This window comes from Dinoponera quadriceps, unplaced genomic scaffold, assembly GCF_001313825.1.
Source record: "Dinoponera quadriceps isolate SergipeBrazil2010 unplaced genomic scaffold, ASM131382v1 scaffold1565, whole genome shotgun sequence".
NCBI classification, from domain to species: Eukaryota; Metazoa; Arthropoda; class Insecta; order Hymenoptera; family Formicidae; genus Dinoponera; species Dinoponera quadriceps.
This window is the reverse complement of record NW_014556124.1, coordinates 2,834,491-2,857,167: the sequence shown is the minus strand read 5'-3', so window position 1 is coordinate 2,857,167 and position 22,677 is coordinate 2,834,491. Positions and strand designations below refer to the sequence as shown.

The 22,677-nt window shown below is 34.2% G+C and overlaps 4 protein-coding genes across 4 annotated transcripts in view; all 4 read left to right on the top strand.

The window, feature by feature from the left end:
- Window positions 1-8,361, top strand: part of LOC106746659 (odorant receptor 4-like) — a 12,826-nt gene extending 4,465 nt beyond the window's left edge. The window contains exons 2-3 of the mRNA XM_014623455.1: window positions 8,072-8,204; window positions 8,299-8,361. Of these exons, the coding sequence (XP_014478941.1) occupies window positions 8,072-8,204; window positions 8,299-8,361 (196 nt within the window). The remainder of the gene's footprint in view (window positions 1-8,071; window positions 8,205-8,298) is intronic.
- A 4,311-nt stretch (window positions 8,362-12,672) lies between these two features.
- LOC106746707 lies at window positions 12,673-13,044 on the top strand. Its single transcript, XM_014623538.1, has 2 exons — window positions 12,673-12,746; window positions 12,906-13,044. The coding sequence occupies exons 1-2, from the start codon at window positions 12,682-12,684 to the stop codon at window positions 13,042-13,044; spliced, it is 204 nt and encodes a 67-aa protein (XP_014479024.1). The 5' UTR covers window positions 12,673-12,681.
- A 2,532-nt stretch (window positions 13,045-15,576) lies between these two features.
- LOC106746658 lies at window positions 15,577-16,750 on the top strand. The gene is made up of 4 exons (XM_014623454.1): window positions 15,577-15,767; window positions 16,389-16,511; window positions 16,578-16,668; window positions 16,724-16,750. The coding sequence occupies exons 1-4, from the start codon at window positions 15,577-15,579 to the stop codon at window positions 16,748-16,750; spliced, it is 432 nt and encodes a 143-aa protein (XP_014478940.1).
- On the top strand, window positions 16,747-17,384 carry LOC106746657. The gene is made up of 3 exons (XM_014623453.1): window positions 16,747-16,950; window positions 17,123-17,248; window positions 17,331-17,384. Exons 1-3 carry the CDS (start codon window positions 16,747-16,749, stop codon window positions 17,382-17,384), a joined length of 384 nt encoding a protein of 127 aa, XP_014478939.1.
- Window positions 17,385-22,677: the final 5,293 nt, after the last annotated feature.

Sequence of the window (22,677 nt, the reverse complement as noted above, 5' to 3'; positions counted from 1 at the left end):
ACAAGTCATACGATACTCAATCCTGAGTCAAGCAAAAAAAATTCGTATTAAGTAAATAACATATTAGATTTCTTAAGAAATATAGATTTTATGTAATTTTATTAAGTATAATATGCGGTATAATATATACAAAAAAAAATTGTAATAATAAATGCAACAAAATTTTAGTAAAATTGGATTATACCAACATTATAATGAAGATTAATATATTTTTAACTTAAAAGTTCTAAGTACACTAGACTTTTTAGTAGAGAACTGTTGTAACTATTGAAATAATATATTGCATTATATAAAAACCAAATTTTATTTTTAATAACTAATGTGAGAAATAAATAAGAAACATAATGTTTACATGTATGTTAATATTAGGTATTATATATCTTTGTGATAAATATTTATTGATTTATTATAATTTTATAAATGTATATTTAATGTTGCACATAATAAATTTTTAATACTTCATTAATATTTAACAAGTCTCGGGTCGTACATCACACTGAAGAATTAAAATGAAATAATAATGATACGTTGGAGACAAATTTATAAAAAACGCGGCACTAATTCGGGAACCAAAACAAATATTTATTCACACCGCGAAAGCCTAAAGGATCAATATTTAACAATATAATTTTTCATGCTTAGAAACCAAATATATGTGGAGCGACGTATAACCTAGATTTTACTCTCTTCAAAAATCTATTCAACTTGGAAAAGTATTCTACGTTATTCTTTCCTCTACTATTGTCATTGGTTCGATCGGGTCGACCGAATAAAATTTTGAAATGCAGACCTGCGATTGCGATCGAAATCTAAATCTCGATGCCAGACGTTGCTTGCTTCAATTCGCGGTTGTCATCGATAAGTTACATGTTTCGACAATAATTATATAAATTTAACAAAGATATCATTAAATAACTACAATGTTTCTGAATGTAACTTTAGAATACAATAATTTCAAATAAAGTAAATAGATTAAAAAATGTTTTTTCGTGTTTCCACTATAATGTGTACTTCTTTAATACATTAATGAACTAATTTTGACCCAAAGTTCGGACTCGACCCATAATTGGGACTGTTACCTTGTATCAAGTCTTGCGTTGTGTTAATGCTTAACTCAAATATACTTTAATACAAATAAGAGTAATAAAATTAAAAAATTTAGAAAATAAGGTGAAACTTATGTTTTTATGTCATATAGTTAAGTGTAAATATAAGTGTAATTGTCACTAGTTTGGGTAACGTTCAAAAATATTTATGTGATAATGAATGTAAGAGATGAATACTGAAAAGCACATTTCACGCAAATATGTTGTCCAAAATAGGTTTACCGCGAATTGTCAATTGGAAATGATATTACAGAAAGTTCCATACATATCGCCTGTATAGTTGTTGTTGTGGTGTCCATGTTCTTAATTAATCATAAAGTACAAGAAGTTATTGATCACAACAGCTACGTATTTCATACCGTGTAAGAAACCTTTATGAACCATATTCACGTTTCCATAAATGAGTAATCATTTTGCAAACTAGCCAACAGAAATTATAAAGATTCATATAGTCCCATAAACAAAGTACACAACTGTATATTAAATATTTTTTGTATATTATCTTTCAATAATATACGATTGTCGATGTCTAGCTTCATTTTTCTTTCACAGCTATAACATTCATTGGTACATAACACCATTATATATACAGAGACTAATATTTTTCCTGCTGCAAAGGAGTAATAAACCCCTCCAAATCAAATTGGGTGGAATGTTCGCATTTTCGTCGCATTATTTTGCTACGGTAAGAAATATATCATATACAGATATATTCTATCAGGAAAGTAAATTTTATTGAGTAACTTATTACTGTTACTAGTTACGCATGGAAAAAAGTAATTCGTTACTGTCAATGTTATTCAAGAAATAATGAATCATAATTTCCGTTATTTTTTCATTGAATTTTAAAGAATTGTTTTTTTGGGATTCACTTGTGCTCGTTTCATATATGAGTAATTTTACATAAGCAACGTAATGATTATACATGTTACCGCTACTAAAAAAATTTACATGCATTGCCGTTAATAATAAAGAAATATAAAATTGTTCCAAATTGTTATTGAAAGAAGTACCTTATAATGATAACTGAGTTACAAGTAACGCATTACTGCCCAATCAATGTTCAATGCAATTTCTTTCTACAGATGATGAGCACATCGATGTCTTACTTTACGGTCTTATACTCTACACAAGCATGATGTAAGAAATCTTACAGTTAATAATATATGAAAATAGAATAGCTATGTATAAAAAATATACTACTTTTTCGCAAGAATTTAGATACTCTTAAGTATTCCTGAACAAACAATAACGTTACATATGTAACACTAAAAAACAGAAACAAAATCGTTTTACCTAACATTTAAATACTAGCAATTTATAAATAATCAGTGCCAAAATCAGTCGTAAGATATTCTGCACATTTAAATGAATAAAACGCACTCTAGACAAAACTTTCGCAAATCTCAAAAGATATGTCACTCGTACTGTCACTTATTTTCTTTTTGTTATAGTCTGCAACATACGATACGCTTAGCAATCAAATGCAACGAAAATCCAAAGAGCATATTAATATCTCATTACATAAATTAACGTTGGAATAGACATATTGCTGGAGTTTCGATTGCTGATACACAACATTATAGTTGATATATAGTTAAAAAATAATTTAGATCGCGAAGACAGTCAACAAACGTAATAGATTCACAAGAAACATAACATGTTCGTGGGAAATGTCCGAACTCATTCATGCTTTCTGCGTGAATTCGAGATTTAAATCACGATTTAGTTACAAACGCTAAAAGTATCCAAATAAAAACGTGCAATATTTTTCAAATTTTACTAGCAATGATTTCACATAATAACACTCGATGAAACACAAGACCGACTGACCGACTGACTGACGACGTTCCTTTTAACGATCGTGCGTCCTACGTGCAACGTACGTATGTCCTACGAACGCACACACTATAGCGTGAGAAATGGTAAGTCTGAAAAAGCATGCTACTACGCTTGTGCAGTCTTCGATCGAAAATAATCACACGTTTGTCAGTTTATAAAAAAATAAATGTCCGTTGAATTTCGTGCGGTGTGAAATCGATCGTATAATTGCCAACCACTTCCCTTGCAGAAGTTGTTAAATTGCGAGTGTCCCGGTCCAATGGTGTTATTTTGCATCGCCTTATATAGTAAAAAATTAATCAATTTTCATCAATTTTAACAATTTTTATATGTTCCAGAAAGTCCACTTTAAATTTTAAAATAACATATTGTTATTTCTTAACATACTGAAAATGTTAATTATTTAATACAAACATATTTTATTTTACATTTATATATGTTATTGCAACTAAAAGTATGATATTAGAATAACACAAGTAATAATTAAAAAATACGTGAAAGAGTTAAAATAATTAGTTAAAATAATTTGTTAAAAATGTTTCTGGGACATATTTGTCCAAATGATGTAAATGAAATAAATATTACATTTTAATTTATGAAGAATACATATTTCTCATATTATAGATTGTCACGACATAAATAAAAACTCAGTACTGCAGTATATAATGTATCTTACATCTTAATGGGCAATGATACAACAGGTGACATAATAGAAAGGCAGAACAACTGAGCGAAATTTTTCTCAATGGTTACACGTGCGTTTCTTACGAATACATGCATTACAATAAAACATACGAAAGAATAGGTCTGGAAAAAGAGACAACCGCGCTTGCGCAAACTTCGATCAAGAAAATATCTCACAATTGCAGTGAGATAAAGAGTTTATAAAAAATAAACATCCGTAGAAGTTCTTTCACCGTCGAATCGACTGTTGAATCGACGATTCTTTCCAGCCGAAATTGTCAAACAGCATGTATCTCGATCTCACGGTATTATTTTACGGTGTAAAAGTGGCGACTTCATTCACGAAAATATTACATGTAATTTTATGCTGCGATTATGCAAAATTGATAATTTTTGTTGGAATATATAGAGAAGAAAAGAGTCTTACGTATATTTTATCGATCGGAAAAATAGGCGGGAGCCCTATGCAGTCTTCTCCGTGATCAGACACGTTCCGGTATTCCAGGAGAGATAATGTGCTTCAATCCGTACCAGCACTTAGCCATCAATCGAATTCTTTTGCTCTCGATCGGCTTATGGCCATATCAGCGTTCGAAATTCACGCATCTTCAGAATATTCTATCTATCACTATTTTGTCGAGCTTCATTGTGTTTCAGGTAGACGCAAATTTTACTTTCATGATGTATCGTGTGATTAGACTATTTGTCGCATCATTGTACACACGAAACCAACCGATTTGCATTTTGTACAAGGGTATGTCATTTTTCTTATTTACTGTCGTTTTTCGACAAATTTATTGTTTACAGCTTACATCGTTCATAACTGTGGACTGTAATGTTGACTACGTCATCAAAGTTTTCTGTTCAGTACTGCTTTTCATAATTTACTTGAATTTATACAATTTGTTTTATATTAATACTGAACACGTAAGTATTCTCTTTGTCGATGTGAATATATAATTCCGATATTAACCCTTTGCGGATATGTGCCTGGATATTACCGGCAAAATATTTTTTCCGTTTCGGAAAACGACAAAAATGTGATGAAAATATTTCGACATGCTCGATCAGCAATTGTTTGCTTACAGCATACGTGGAAGCACGATCTTTATTAATATGAAATATTATTGAAGCGTATAGTTCAAGTTATCATTTTCTACGCTATTTATATAGGGTGTGCTATTCTGATCTATCATTCTATTCTATCTTTACAAAGTAAGATCTAATCAAAAATATGTTCAAACAAAAGTTGTTCAGATAAAAATTGGGGCTTCATCTGATGGTGAACTTTATTTAAACTTGGAGAAGCATAGGCAGAAAGTTATTTCAAGTTCTAATTCATTTTTTTAAACGGAATAATATAGTTTTCTTTTAACAAATCAATTTTTTATTCGTTTTGCACATAAAAGTACTATGATAATATCATCGAAAAGTGAATACTTTTCGAAATACTTTAATTTTTATTCTGATATTTTTCATTATACAAGATATGAAATAACTCATAATGTATTCATACCTTTCGATAACGTCACTTTAACACTTTTGTACATGGGATAACACGTGGAACCGAATACTGTAAGTAGAAGGACCTTAAAAATATTCATTGCATTTTGTATATACACCAATGGACCATGATTAATATCAATAACCGATATATTATCATGTATATCATATTATTATGTAGAATAGTGTTAAGGTAACGATATCGAAAAATAAATACTTTATGAGATATTTCATATCTTGTACTAAAAAAATTTAAAAAAACAAAAAATAAAGTATCTCGAAAAGTATTTATTTTTCAATAAACTTACCCTAATATTTTTATATACAGAATGCACAGAAAAATCGATATGTATTTAAAAAAAACTAATTTCATTTAAAAAATAAAGTTGACCTTGAAATAATTCTTTAACGTTGACCAAATGTCAAATAAAGATTACCATAAGATGACACACTAAATATCGGACATTTTGTCTGAACATATTTTTTATCCAATCCTGCGTTGCAAAGATGTAAAAGATGATAGATAAAAAATAATACGCCCTATATAGTAAACATTTGCGCTCCAAACCGTCACGTCAGCAAAGAGTTAAGGGAAGCTATGTATACAACAATTTTTTTAAACCTTAATCGCGAGCAGAAGCATAAAATAGTGTTGGCACGACAGGTGTCACAAATATTGGAGCAACTTCAACACATTTATAAAGAGCTGAAAGATGAAAACGAAATAGCTATCATTGCAAGATATGCGAGCATAGCGGAACGTAACACGATGAAACTTATATGTAAGATAAGGTTGTTATTAACAGACAAGCAATTGCAGGATTAAAGAAGTCGAGACTTTTGAAATCGGTTTTTTTTACAAGAGATATTCAACGATATACTAATAAGAAAACGCATAAATTTACAAAAAAAAATGCAAGAAACGTTAAACAATTTAGCAACATTCGGACGAATTGCAAAGCACCGATTGATAACGACTGTACCAAATATTCGCAGTGATTGGTAGCCTATTTATTATTTTTGTCCAACCAACGTGGCCACGCATCTTCAGCATTTTCCAGTTCACGAATAACTCCCGACCGCGTCGCGTAATACAAGTCGTCACTGAATACTTTGTCGATCAAGAAAAATATTTCTACTTACTTGCACTGCACACGTTCGCAGCTTTTTTTATAGGCGTCATCACGACAATAGCGACCGGAGCAATGCTCTTGACAAATATGAAATATATTTGCGGAATGTTTCGAATCGCTAGGTGAGAAATGATTCATGCACTAGAATGTGTATGCACAGATTTTAAAGAATACCACACCTGTAATTTTTAAAGATTTCGGATAAATAATATAATTATGATAATGAGAAAGTATTTGTAGTTATCGTATCCAGCAGGCAATGGAGATGAACAATCGAAAAAGCCAGAAGAATCAAATCATGATTCACAACGGCATTATTTGCGCCGTCGATATTCACCGAAAAGCTATGAAGTTGGTATTTTTTCGATTATACGGGATGACATTTATAAGACGTAATATTTTCTTGTTCTTGAAGGTTCAGTGAGTTTATGATGAGCAGCACTGAGACAACGCTGTTCATTTTGGTAATACTTTCTGTAAGCTGCTTGAGTCTTAATCTTTTTCGAGTAAGTTCTATCTGTTGCGTAATTCTCGTACGATCGCAGCTCAACAAAGTACACGACTGGGCACGCTAGCACAACGTGTACGCAGTTATATTTATGCAAAATGGTTTTGCATTTTTTGCTAAATTAAAATCTGGCCAAAAAGAGAGACTTACACTTATGTGTGCAAAATCACATAGTCATTTTTATACTACACATGTTACTGCTGTAATTTTAAACACGCGTGTAAAAATTACATTTTGCATACACTGCAAATCCAAATGTATAAAATTACTCATTTGGATTTGTAACGTAGATTTAATTTAGAACTACAATTTCGACTTAGGTCTTACAGCGCAGCGTTTACGACTTATCCACAAAAATCCATAAAAATGCGATCTCAGAATAAAATTTGGTTACGGAACGATAAATTTGATGTAAAATTTTCTTCATAAATATTTGAAAATTCACGAAAGTAATAATGAAACATCATAAAAATGTCATACTAAAAATATAACAATTTTTACAAATTTAAGTAAATTATGAAGTACTATAAATTTTATCCAATTATCTTATTTTAAATATTTCTAAAGCTCATAAGTTTTAAAAATTTTAAGAATTTCTGAGATTAAATTTTATTTCGCACGAGAAAGTATATAGGGTGTTTGATATCATTCTTACAAGCACTCATGCGCAGATAAGAGATTAAACTGATAGAAAAGTTATGCACCATTGTGCAATAATTGTAATAGTTAGCGTGGAATTAATTATTCGGACAAAGAGCTTACTTCTCAAGATCTCGTAGCAATGATGGATATTAACTAATAGCGAAAGACGTGTTTCTTTTCGGTGCACAACGGTGAAAAACGTTTCTTTGTTGGCAACAAAAACATATAAGTAATGTATTTTTCATAATATAACGTATCTGCCTAAAACCAAAAACCCCAAATCACTTCTATAATACTCATCATAACATTGGTAATACAGATTTTTCAGATTGTATCATTTGGAGGCACTATGGAGGAATTTTGGTTACATTTCGCGTACATCAGTGCCATTCTCATATATATGTTTTTAAGTAATATCGGCGGACAAGAAATCACAGATCACAATAACAATCTGTTTCACGTCGTGTAAGATATACATTCGTAATACGCTCGCGTTTATTATATACATGAATCGTCGCGTCGCGTGCTCGCGAAAAAAATGAAATTAACGTTTGAATCAGTCATAAAAAGCGCACATCCGAATGTTGAATTATACCTAATTATATTGTTATCTTTTCCATTTATCAGTTTCAAATTTCATCTATTTTTCACAGATATAATGTTCGCTGGTACATAGCACCGCTAAGTATACAGAAGTTGATACTATTGCTATTACAAAGAGGCAATAAGCCATTCTTCTTGAATATTAGTGGACTGTTTGTATTATCTATAGAACTCTTCTCCACGGTAAGAAGTGCATCGTGTACATCACACTGGCATATTCAAGCATTGTAGCATACCGGAAACGAGAAACGGTATAAGACGAATTCTTATGTTGCAGTGGATCAGCGCGTCGTTGTCTTACTTTACCGTTATATACTCCACGCAGATTGAGAGGAAATAACACACAACGTTCAATGTGCGTTGCCTAATATCAAATTATATTTTCATAGAATGTCAAGAGAAATCTCCCTTTCTCTAAGCTGCATCGATCTGCTTGGAAGTCATAATGCAGCCTACCGTAACGCAACAATAAAGAAAGGAAAGTTACTTAATTTGCACAAGTGCGAATTAAAATTAACCGATACCCGAAAATCCATGAAGTCGTCGCAAAACCAAGATACCGGCTGCGTCTTTTATCTATGTAGATATTGTGGATTCAGAGAGAAGCGCATCGCGGTAGATTAGCTTCGCTCGAGAAGAAACGAAACGATAATCTCGGGATATAGTTTAAACGTATAGAGTGTTCGAACCCACTTATGCCTTAACACTTCTAGGACGTAAGATTTTGAGATCGCAGACTGTCCTCGAAGATGCGAAGCGGCCTCTCTACTTCGCCGGCGCTAGTGATAGATTGCACAGGCAGCACGACCGATCGGACGACAACGACAATCGAAGTGTATCTCTCGAATGTACGCGCAACAATGGGGCGCGCGAAACGGCGCGACCGCGGAAAACCGACTGCGCTTGCGTGGACTTTCCGATCGAAAAATTATTTCACGATTGTTGCTCGATGCGAAGTGGAGGCTCGTCGAATTTCGCTAGGCGAGCCGACCACCTCGATGGCAAAATTACTAAATTACGAGCGCGATGTTAATAATTTGTGCCTTGCGCGTTTCTTTTGTTGCTGTGAGTTCAGTTCACATACATCACGGAAACTACAAAAATACGCATTCTAAGGGAAATTACAAGAATATTCGATGGAGAGACCGTTCGAGAGGAAGGAATATGCGAAATTTCGCGGACGTCGACGCGAAATGTCAGACGCGTCCTGATGCTCGCGAAAAGATGATCTGCATCACGACTCAACACTTCGGTCTGAATCGGATCCTTCTGCTCGTGGTCGGCTTGTGGCCTTATCAGCGATCGAAACTCGTTCTTCATTTTCAGACAATTATCGTCCCTACCATCCTAACGACCTTCGTGACGTTTCAGGTACGTCAGTATCAACGTCGCCTCACTTCTCCGCAATAAATCTCTTCCTCGCCGTTTGTAATGACTCCGGTGACGACTCGATGCCACTTGCGACGAGTCTTTGTTTCGCGCGCGCGTACTATATATAAAAAAAAAGGGGGAAAAGATACAGTCGCTCAGCGCTCAAATATCAAAATACGATTGCGTCATACTGCGACAATTGTATGCGATTTGATTATGAATCTTGTTTGCAGCTCACAACGTTCGTCACTGCGGAATGCACACCTGATCTCGTCATCAAAGTTTTCGCTTCCACATTATTTTACATTAACATCCTGATTAAGTACATCGCGTTTCGGATTAACGTCGAAATTGTAGGTTGAGCCCTTACTGTTACTGTTCGCAATTATGCGCGATTATCCGATACAAATGAATCCTTGTTGCACGATAATCCGCGCGCGCGATATAATGGCCCTTTGCGAATTTCGCGCGTGGAAACACGATATTGAGTTATTATTGTTGACGCAACAGGTGAAGAATTCCTTAGAGCAAGTTCAGCACGCCTGCAACGAACTTCGAGACGCGAATGAAATACATATTATAAAGAAGTACGGAAGCATCTCGAAACGTTACACGGTTGTACTGACATGTAAGATATCGCGTTTTGGCTTTCACCATTGTTTCGTTTATGCTTTCTATTTTTTATTAAATATTGCTTTATATCGTGTATATATATTTTACATATGTAAAACTACGATCTGTTGGATCATTTTTTGAATCAGTGTTCTGCATCCTTACTGAGGGAAAGAATGATCCGAGTAAATATAATTTCTCTATATTTTATAGTCATTGTTAGCTTCAAACATATGTTTATTGGTCTTCTAAGCATGCATAATGTGACAAAATGACTCCGGATTTAGCTTCAATCAGTGCACCAAGTGGCTTGGACACCGCAAACAAGAAATATATCTTCGTTATTTTTATGAATTTAAACAAAATTTTCTAGAAACTTATTTTTGAAATCTGGACTTTTTAAATTTCTAGAGTAAACTAATCTCTTAATAAATAGCTATTCAATATTATATCGTATTTGGAAAGCACGCTTCCCTGGTGGATTCAGACTTGAGACTTTTGGGTAGTGAGTCGCCTAATTTACACGCAACGTCAAATTTTAAAACGATAAATGTATTGTCCACACATGTTATAACTAGCGCAATTAGCTGACTTTCCAATATTATAATTTAATGTTATAAAAAGTAAGTAATTAAAATATGAAATTAAAGCATACCAACGAATGAGAATGCGCAAGAAGCGAAAATTCCGTAAGATTAATATCTTTGTTAGATATCCTGTATATAATTAAGTTTACCATGTTCATACAGTGGTATTGTCACATTTCTTTACCTGTACGGTACTTTACCAGGTACAAATATAGTCACAAATGTAACATTCGTACAGTCATATGCGCTTTTTAGTAATAGCTGTTTCTTTATCACTATTTTCTTTGTTATTTTTGCCATATGTATAGTAAAGCACTTGTTAAAATTGCAATTACATATATTATTATTTGCTATTTATTTCAATTGTGTTGACAATGTAAAATGTTCAATTCCAATTAACAAAATCCCATATTTTGCAACATATTTATACTATATTTATACTTGAAATTATTATGATTCATGGTAAAAAATTTGCATGAGTTGGTAATACTATGCCTGTATCGTCAATCTAATTTTACAGTAATGCTAACTCTATAAATGGCATTCCTGACTATAATTTTGTAACTATGCCGTTATAGTTCCAAATGTACATTTTTCTCTCAGCAATCATGGTAAGTATAATGATTATCGCGTCGATTTGGCCTTGCATCATCGACTACTTTCTGCCCATGAATGAATCAAGGCCGTTTATAACGACGCAAATCACGACCGAGTATTTCATCGATCAAGAAACGTATTCTTATTTAATTATGCTACACACCAGCATAGCTATTCTTATATCAATGACTGTGGAAATAGCAACCGGAACGATACTGATGGGATACTACAAACACATCTGCGCAATGTTCAGAATCGCCAGGTAAGAAAACGGGATTTAAACGTCGATAATATTCGTCAGTTCGGTGATTTAGAAGTTTTCAGGTCAAACGCATCGCGCCTAAGATATATTCGTGAAGCAATTCATCGAAGATATGTAAATGTTAAGCGAGTATTATAAATTTAACGCAAGATTAGAAAATAAATCGCAGATTTAAAAACAACACGCACACAGTGTGACATATTATATTTTAAGGAAGAATCAGATAAAATAAGATAATCGAGAATAGGATTTTCACGTGACTTATTTTCTGATTTAACATTTTCTATGTTATAATATCGATATTAAACATTATTTCGTAATATTTATTTCTCCATTAAAATACAAGTTATCAAAATGAATAACCTCAGCGATGACAACTCACAAAGTTAAAGAGTAAGCAACAATTCGTTTCGAAATAACTGATCAGCAAAGCGAAAAGAATGCGGCAATTATTTGACTTTTACAAATAAAATTCAACAGGATATTTTGGAGTATCATAATCGACAATTATTTATTTATTTAATTTACAATTATTATGATTCACGAGTATTCAGAAATAATACGTTCGGCCTAAAGAGATTTCTAAACCGAAGTTGAAAAGCATTACTGACGTTTTCTGTAAAAATTGATAATGATATAATGTAATTGTAAAAGAGCTCTTATCTATTCTTATTTTTGTAACGAATTCAAAAAGACTACGCAATTACAATGAAAAGATTATTATTTGTAGTTACCGCATCGAGAAGGCGATGAAGACGAACATCGAGCGACACATCGATCTGAAGAAAGAAATTATAATTCATACGATAAGGAAGATTATTCACGCCGTAAACATTCATCGCCAAGCATTAAAGTTGGTAATTAATCGATGGTAAGTGCGTGGCACACGAGAAATAACTTGCTCTATTTTCCCCAAAAGGTCTGCCGAATATTTAGTAGTCAACTTTGAGATGTCGTTCTTCATTTTAATCTTGTTCGGTGTGGCGAGCCTGAGCTTCAATCTCTATCGAGTGAGTCTCACATGGTTTACTTTTCGTTATATTTCCCATTCTGAATGTTGTTTTCGAATTTAGAATCTGTATCCGTTCAAAAATAAAAAAGATGCCACAATATTTCGAAGGAGTCTCACTGCAACCGCGCGACGTTTCAGATCTTTCAGATCTTGTCGCTCGAAGCCGACATGGAGGAGATTCTGACATATTTCATACATTCAAACGTCATTCTTGTGTACATGTTCATGGGCAATTATACCGCGCAACAAGTCACGGATCACAATAACGATGTGTTCGTTAGCGTGTAAGGGAGCTACTATGCACAATACGATCGCACACGAATGCTCGCTTCGCGAAGTTAACGGTGGAAATTGATTAAACTTCGCGAAGTGAGTCTGCTACGCGAATTAATCGTAAATCTTCCTGTCAACTCCCCGAATATTAATTTCTTGGCATTTCGCAGATACAATGTCCGGTGGTACACAGCCCCGTTACGAATACAGAAGATAATATTATTTCTGCTGCAAAGAGGCGGCAAGGCTTTCAATCTGACTCTAGGCGGACTGTTTGTGGCATCTCTGAGAAACGCCGCCTCGGTATAAATTCCGTTAGAATATACTCGAGAAAGCGCTGAGCTTCAGCAGCAGTTCAGTATTCAAGAGAAAATTTTTTTCGTTGCAGTTTGCAAGTACCGCCGTATCTTATTTTACCGTACTTTACTCTGCGCGACAATAACGCGAGAATTCGTCAGCAAATAACATAGTGGAGCAACGTTAGCAAAAAAGGGATAATTAGGTACGAACGACATTAGCCGTAATCTAGACGGAAGATGAAGTGACATGAAGACAGAAAATTGTGTACCAATTACGATGCTAAGGAAATAATGAATCATAAATACTAACGAGTGTATAGTTTTAAGAAACCGGCTTTTTATCGAGTAAAATAAGAAAAAAAAACGATATTTTTGCGAAAAACTTATTTTTTACAAAAAATTACCTTTCTTGCTATTTAAAGAATCATATGATTCCATTGCAAAAATTAAAGTTGACCTTGAATTAATATTTAAAAAAATTGTTTAACAATGTAATAATATTACCATTTTGCGCCCACGAAATCTTACAACATTTGTCTGAAATTTTCTCTCGAATGATGTATTTCTTTCGAAACATTAATCTGTTTCAACGCTTTATATGGGCCACCCAGTAATTATTTTTTATTTACACGGATTTTTAAAAAATTATGCGCACTGATAACACATTATACATATTATATATTATATATTACATATTTGTTCACAATGTATTCAATTGTAATTGTTTGAAGGTAATATATCATTGCTTAACGTATAACATATTAACTTCATTTAACTTCAATGTTTTTAATAAATGACATCACAATAATCTAGGGGATAAAGATATGGAATAAGAGTAGGAATAAGGGTGATCAACGATTTTGTTAAATTAACCGTTTTTTTTCCAGTGAACTTATTCTTAATTATAAATTTATATATTAATTTATATATTAATAAATTCAGTAAACTTAACTTAATTGCACTATATACGTTCACCGATTAAACTTGTACGTAAAACTGTTATTAAAAGACTTTGTAAACATATCTTTTATAAGAGGTAAACGTATCCTTTAACTTCGAAAAAATATAATAGATAAACGTATAAAGTGTACGAACCTTCTTGTGCTTTAACACGGTTCTGAAACGTTGAATTTGAAATCGCTGGTTGTTTTCGAAGATTCGAGGAGGCTCTTCTACTTCCCGATACTTTCACAGGTAGTACGACCGATCGAACAACGTTTCTGTCGACAACAGTCGAAGTGTATCTCTCGAATGTACGCGCAACAATGAGGCGCGCAACACGGTGAGGCTGAAGAAGACCGACTGCGCTTGCGCGGACTTCGGTCGCAAAATTATTAACGCTATTATTTCATGTGAAAAGAACGCCTGTCGAATTTCGCTTCGCAAGCCGATGATTGCCTCGATGGAAAATTACTAAATTTCGAGTGTCACGATAGCAATATTCATTATTTGTGCCACTTTGCACGTTTCTTTCGTAATGTGTATTAAGTATTTCACGGTAAAACGAAAAAAAAATTTCAAAAGAAGCTACGAAAATATTCGATGAAGATCGATCCAAGGAAATACTCGTATTTCGCGAATGTTTACGCGCTTAGATGCGTCCCGATGCTCACAGAAAGATGATCTACATTACGACTCAACACTTCAGCCTCAATCGGATTCTTCTGCTCGCGATCGGTTTATGGCCGTATCAACAATCGGGATTCGTCCGACTTCAGAAAATCTTCATTTCCGGCATCCTAACGACCTTCGTGATGTTTCAGATACGTCGATACGGCAATAGTGCAATAAATTTCTTCCTTGCCATTTGTGATGACTCTTCGTTTACTGGGCGTATTAATAAAAAATGCAGTCAAATTTCAGCGTTAAATTTCGAAGTACAAAAATGCGTCACACTGCAATAATTGTATTCGATTTGGTTATGATTCTTACTTGCAGATCACACCGTTCGTCATCGCGGAATGCACTCCTGATCTCGTCATCAAAATTCTCTCTTCCGTATCATTTCAAATTGCCCTTCTGATTGAATACAACGTATTCCGGATCAACGTTGAAATTGTATGTTGAGTCCTCACCGTTCCGTTATTGTTCGAATAAGTGTAATTCGATGTAAATAAGTTCTTGTTGTACGATAAACCCCGGACACGAGTGGCCCTTCGCTAATTTTGCCACATGAATCTCGACATTGTGTATTATTGTTGATGAAACAGATAAAGAATTCGTTAGAACAAATTCAGCGCACTTGCGACGAACTCCAAGACCTGAACGAAATAGATATTATAAAGAAATACGAAAACATCGCGAAACGTTACACAGTTTCATTGACACGTAAGATATCGCATTTTAGCTTTTACCACTGTTCCGTTTTGACTTTCTTTTTTTCTTTGATATATATAGTGCTACACATCGTATATATATTTCTTTATGTATAAAACTCTCTACGATCTGTTTGTCATTTTTTTTAATTAAAGATCTGCATCTTTATGGTAAGTATATTATTTCCTTGCCGTTTTGGCCTCGCAACGTCGACGTATTTCTGCCCATGAATAAATCGAGACCGCTTTTAACGATACAAATCATAACTGAGTATTTCATCGGTCAAGAAGCATTTTTCTATTTGATTCTGATGTACACGAGCATAGCTATTTGCATACTAGCGACTGTGGAAATAGCGACGGGAACGATGCTAATAGGATACTACAAACATGTCTGCGCAATGTTTAAAATCGCCAGGTGAAGAAATGGAATTTAAAGAAGGCGTGAATTCGGCGATCTAGAAATTTTCGGGTCAAACGTATCCATGCGACCCACGCAAGAGTGGAGGAACAGCGGAATATTTGCCCCCTTCTAAAATTTTGAAAATAATAATCGGTTTTTTTAATAATTTGAATAATATTTGCAATGCCAAACTCCATTTTACAAAATGCAATGTATTTTCTTTTTAAGTTTTTCTATGTTTACTTAAAGCGATGTCATTCTTGTCATTCTATGTGCAAAAATATTAAAGTGAAGTTGTCGAAAAATGAATACTTCATGAGGCACATGTATTGCATATCTTTTTTATAGTGAAAAATATTAAAGTAAAAAGTAAAATATCTCGGAAAGTATTCACTTTTCAATTATCTTACCTCAGTACTTTTATATAAAATGAACAAAATAACCGATTTATGTTTAAACAATTATATGGTTCTATTTAAAAAAATGAAGTGACCTTGAAATGACTTGATTGATATGATACGATGTGATTTTAAACAAGATTTTGTTTGTTCTTCTTTGTTTCTTTGTTTCTTTTGTAACTAATTTGGAAAGCTATTACAGCGAAAAGATTATTCGTAGTACCGTATCGTATTGTAGTTACCGTATCGAGCAGGCGATGAAGACTAACGTTCAACAACATATTGGTCTGAGGAAAGAAATTATGATTCGTATGATAGGGAAGATTATCCACGCTGTGGACATTCATCGCAAAGCTATGAAGTTAGTAATTATTAGGTAATAAATACGTGGCGCATGAGAAATAACTTTGGCCTGTTCCCCCCGAAGGTCCTCCAAATATTTACTAACCAATTTTGAAGGATCGTTCTTCGTTTTAATCATCTTCGGTGTGATAAGTCTGAGCTTAAATCTATTTCGTGTAAGTCTCGCATGGCTTATTTTCTGTCATACTTTTCAATCTGAATACCTCTCAGCTGGAATCTACATCAATACGAACATGAGAACGCAATCTTACGATATTCCGGAAGAGTCTCATTGCAACCGCACGACGTTTCAGATCTCTCAGATCGTATTGTTCGAAAACAACGTGGACGATATGTTCATGCATCTTACATACTCAAACATCATTCTTGTGTATATGTTTATAGCCAACTATATTGCGCAAGAAATCACAGATCACAATAACGACGTATTCGTGAACGTGTAAGGGAACTATTATGCGTGATACAATCGCACACACGAGTACTCGCTTCGCGGAGTTAGCGGAAATAAATTGCACTCCGCAAAGTGAATGTATACGTAAGGCGAATTAATCACGACTCTTCTGATCACCTCTTCTTCGGATATTAACTTTTCGTCATTTCATTTCACAGATACAATGGTACACAGCCCCGTTGCAAGTACAGAAGTTGATAATGTTCCTATTGCAAAGAGACAACAAAGCTTTCAATCTGACTCTCGGCGGATTGTTTGTGGGATCTTTGAAAAGCTCGGCCACGGTATGGAGAATCCGTTAGAATATACTCGAGATAGCGCGCTTCGGGAGATTATCATCCAAGTAAAAAATCTTTCTCGTTACAGTTAGCGAGTTCCTCCATATCTTATTTCACCGTACTTTATTCTACGCAACATTGACGCGAGAATTGTCAACGAGTAACATTGTGGAATAAGGTTAACAAAGAAGGAATGATTAATAACAAAGAAGGAATTAGATTAGAAGATAGAATGATTAGATGCGAACGACATTCTTCGTAATCTAAACGGAAGATGAATTGATATAAGAACAAAGAGTTACATGTCAAGCTGCTAAGGAAAACAACAGAGGAGAAAGTGATATTATGGCTATTGTAGGTATTATGTTCCCCTTATTATCTCCGCTGTTAAATGACAATGAAATCCTAGCGATTATTTATGGAATTATTGGTTTAATAGCCCGTCGTTACGCAGTAATACTAATATGTCAATATACAGTAGGCGGAATTTGTTATAATGCAATTTTATCTTCGAACATTTCGAAACGTTTTCAAAGTGTATTAGCATTTAATTACATATACATCCTTCTTTCTCTTACACTTAAGCGTATTATCACACGAATATATGTACACTTGAATGTTTTGTTTATTATTTAACATTTACTACGCTGTACACGTTTCGAGTTATGTAAAGTAGATTTAATACTGGCCCCGTTTTCCAGGTTTTCATGTCAGAGTAGTTATTTGATAAGTCAATAATTTAAGTTCAAAGGTTTAGTTTTAAACTTCTCGTTTTGTAGAACTTGTCTTTTTAACAGTTCGTGTTTCTTCTGATAAGTAAATCGGTATCTATATTAAAATTCACGGTTATATTCATTGTTGTTTCTTCTACGAGTTTATATTAATTAGCATAAATATATAAATTTGTAATGATACATTGTATTTTTTAAACAAAACCAGTTTTTTAAATCTATTTTAGTGAGGAGCCACATTACCACCTTTGTTCCTCTTCAACCCATTACGAAGCGTCGCCATATTTTTCATAAATAACGTCCTAGTAAGTAATTGTCCTCGTAAGTAATCAATATTTCATAACTTTGAGCCTAGTATCGATTAAACAACACTTTAACGAATGTAATCGTCAAGTTTTCAATTTAATATATTGATTATTAACAAAATTATTGTAAAAGTGCAAATGGGCTGCCATAATACCACCTTCTCCTCTTCTGTATTACAAATGTAAACAAGTGTTATAAAACGACGGTGTTTTTAATAAACCACATCACAACAATTTCAACCGATAATGAAGAAGTAGCCGAATAATAAAGCAGAATGAAATCTCAGCGTCGTCCTATTTTTTATATTAGCATGATCGCCAGAATGCGTAACTACAGTTACTTCGCTCCTGGATTCACGTGCTATCTAACACACATTTGCAAATAAATACGATTCTTATTCGACTCTTTAAAAACACTTCGGTTTGAAATCGGTGAAACTATCCATCCGGTACTACGAGTTGATCGCTGCACCATACGCTAATATTGTACCTCTGTTTGTCCATCTAAGATACGCCAATAAACCCGGCGCATCCGGCTCTTGGACATTGAATGGAATCAATGACCTCTTACAAAATTAACCCTCGGAAACTGTCGAAAGCATAATTCACACACATGTGAGGATTGCGAGCGCTTGTTATGCGCGCGAAAGCGGAAAGCGTTTCCGAAATAGAATAATGTATACACAGATTTTGCTTCTATTACGCAGGAGATCGTAACCAATCCCCCCCCCCCTCCGTTGACGGAATCGTGCACATACGCGGCTTGCGCGTTGGGAATGTAAACATTAATTTACGAGAAAATCGTGAAGAACACGTTAAAAGACGAGGATTTATTAAAATCTCTGCTATTTGACGAATAATTATTCCCTTCTAGAAGTTCTAAAGTTCGACAAATGCCATTACAAATTAAAGCCAACTTGAAATAATTTATTACTTGTAAATGGAGAATACGTGGCGAAATTTTCAAATTGTGAAAAACCGCGGTAAAATCAGAATAATATTTGAAAACACCTATATATTCAAATATTGAAATATATATTTTATTACACGGCACGTGTAAAGTTAGAAATAATATTTTGCCACATATTCTATCACGAATATATAGAGAGATAGTGTTTAAAATTGAGCTTTATGCTGCAATGATCGCATTCTGTAAGACAAATTAACCTTATCGTTTCAATATTTTCGAACGTTTATTGCTTATCGTGAACACGCGTGTTTCATATCTTCTTTTAACTTTTTCACGCCAGAATGACAATATAGCTCGAGACAAAATAAACAAAAAAAGCTTATGTCGTATAATATCATTGTGCATTGATAGTTACGACAAAGAAAGAGTGGAATTACATCTTTTACGATCAATGTTTATTTTTGGAAATCATGAAGAGTAAGCAAATGAACGGATTTCTAATCATATATCTCTTGTCAAATTTTGCAGAAGAATTCTTTAAAAAATTATGAATCCCAGCCATTGTCAGATATATCAAGCATATTACATTAAAAAATGTCGACAAGTTGATACAAATGATATAAGTTTGCGAGTACGCTCTTATAAAAATGCTTCCCGACAATAAATGTAATAATAATATTTTGATGTAAAATCAATATAATCTATGAGTAAAATGTGTTCCTACAATATTCGTTTTATCTCGTCTGACGTTAATATTTATGATTAATAACGTAAGTTGTCAGTGTACAACACGATACAACATATCATTAGATTATTAATAAACAACATTACAATCGTTTCAGTCGGTGAAGATAATAAAAGCGCCGATTGTTTGATAAATTCGAAAACGGAGTGCCAATGTGTCTCCATGCAGTCCAAATCACCGAAATGCGATTATTTTGTTAACTGATTTACGAAAGACCTGACATGTTCATGTAAATAAAATAAATTTTCCGCTAATTTTGGCGCTGTAAGAGCACTTTCAATCGAAATCGCTAAAGCTATCCAGCCGATGCTGCGAGTCGATCGTTGCATCTCGTGCTAACATTGTACCTTTGTTTGTCCATCTTAAGTATACTAATAAACAAAGCACATCCGGCGTTCGGACATCGTACGGAATCAATGATCGCCTTTAAAATTAACCCCTGGAAACTATCGAAAACTTCCTCCTCATCGCACTCGAAGTTTCGGCCGGGTGCTACGCGAACGCGACGAGCGATCATACCAAGTTCTAACGTAAGAAACGTTTCAGAAATAGAGTAACGTATACACAGATTCCACTTTCTATTACGCGAAAACTGTAACCAGTTTCATCGACGAGAGCACGTGCGGTCACACCATCCGGATGTAAACGGGTAATTTAAAAAAGTGACAAAAAAAACGTGACAACGCCAGCTTTTTCGCAATTGCTAAAGTAATCACAATGCACACTACATTTGTAAATTTCTAATCAAATATTGTAACAAATTATGATGTGAGGTAATCGTTAATCGATATAAGTACAAAATTCAGAAATATTAAGATGACATATTTTTACATACGGCATGTAAAATTACTGAACATTCTAATATTATAAATACAAATTTGCAGATAGGATTCCTATAATAATAACAAAAATATCCAAAGCAACAAAGCAAAGCTATATTTACAATAGGTTTTCGCACGATATATAGATCCGAATATTAAAAACAGTAAATTGGAAAATACGTATGATTGTTCAAATATTTCTCATATGATAGTGAAAATCATAAATAAACAATACGCATTATTCAAAAGCTTGCGTCACACACGTTTTATTTTAAACAAATAAATTGTAATCTGTGTGGTGCGTATATTGTATAATTTCATTTCAGGTGAAGAATCACTCAAATAAAGAGCGATCTCTGCACGTTGATCGCAATGGAAATACCGGGATTATTAATATTGTCTGCATTCCGGCATATCTTGGTACTTTGAAAACCTGAAGAGATCCTCCAAAAGCGCGCTTTTTTCGGCCCGCCGAATATCGTTCGGATACACACGACAACTTTCCCGTTAGAAACGAACAATTGTCGGTCAAAAAGAAAACAACCAAATGAGAAATTCGACGAGAAATTTCACAACTACGCGCGACTATTTCGACCATGTCCGACCATTTCGAAAGAGATTTTCCCCGTCGCATATCGATATTAAAATATTCAGTGACAGGTTTCCGCGAGTAATAAGAGATTTCGCCGGTAGTATCTTCTCGCTTTGCGCGTCTTCGCAATCTAACTTACCGATGTAAGGCAAGACAACACAATACTCGGACATCTATCTAAATTCGTCATACTCTTATGATAAACAACTTCAAGCGCATTAAATCATCATACGCTATATCACCCAAATTTATTAAAAACAACTTTAAACGATTGAGAAGCGTCGAGTAAAAATTTGTTAACGCAAACTGCTTCATTGAAATCGGGCAACAATACAATTAAGTCAAATTAAAACTCGACTAGCAGTTCAAATCATAATCGCTCCACCGTGAGCTCGCGAAGTAATTGTTTTTAACACACATTTCGCAATACTAATTACTAAGTGTAATTGTAAAAAATACGACTGTGACTGCAGTATGTTTGCAGATCCTTCGACAATTCGGTCGGTGTTATCATTAATGTCACGGTCGCAGATAATAAGCGCAGATAATGTGTCAGCCACACCGTTAGTCACCTAACTCGTGAAAGATGAGAGGAAGAGGGAAGCGGAGATCGTAGGAAAGCTTGTGAGGCAAAAAGAGAACGAGCGCGAGAGGGAGAAAGAGAAAGAAAGAGGAGGGAGGACCAGACTGCCTTTGGCCGAGGTATCTGTTGCTTTCGCGAGCCTCGAGTTTAGTCGCTCGAGATGGTGATGGTGGTGACTATGGTGTTGGTAATTTCCGATCGGTGTTGGTAAGAGATGGTATGTACTAGGCATCATGAGGCGGCCGCCTCGTATGGTCAGTCTCGTGTTACGTCTGGCCTGGCTGGAGCGACAACACGGCACACATCGGGTGACACAATTTCCGCCGCCAAAATCTTCCCCCTTCTTACAAACTTCAATTGTCAGGCGCGTCGTATGTTACGATACTATCAATTATATCATTTATAACATTCATTATATACATATGTATAATCGTGTGTCAAAACGTGCCTCAAGTATTGCGTCCTGTAAGTTCATGCATTTACTGATAATACCGTCGGAAAGTACTCTTTGTAAAGGCAGGCAATTGAAATACTAGATTGTCGAAAATCGTACCACTAAAACATAGAAAACATTGTTGACTTCTCGATCCCCCCATGCAATCATTTGACAAAACCATTCTTCAAATGAAAGATATCGGAATAAATCATATCATTAGTTAAATCATGAACAGTGACGATTATATAACGACAAAGACGAAGACTCATGCTTTGGGGAGGGGGGGGGGGGGTTATTAATTACACTTGTTGC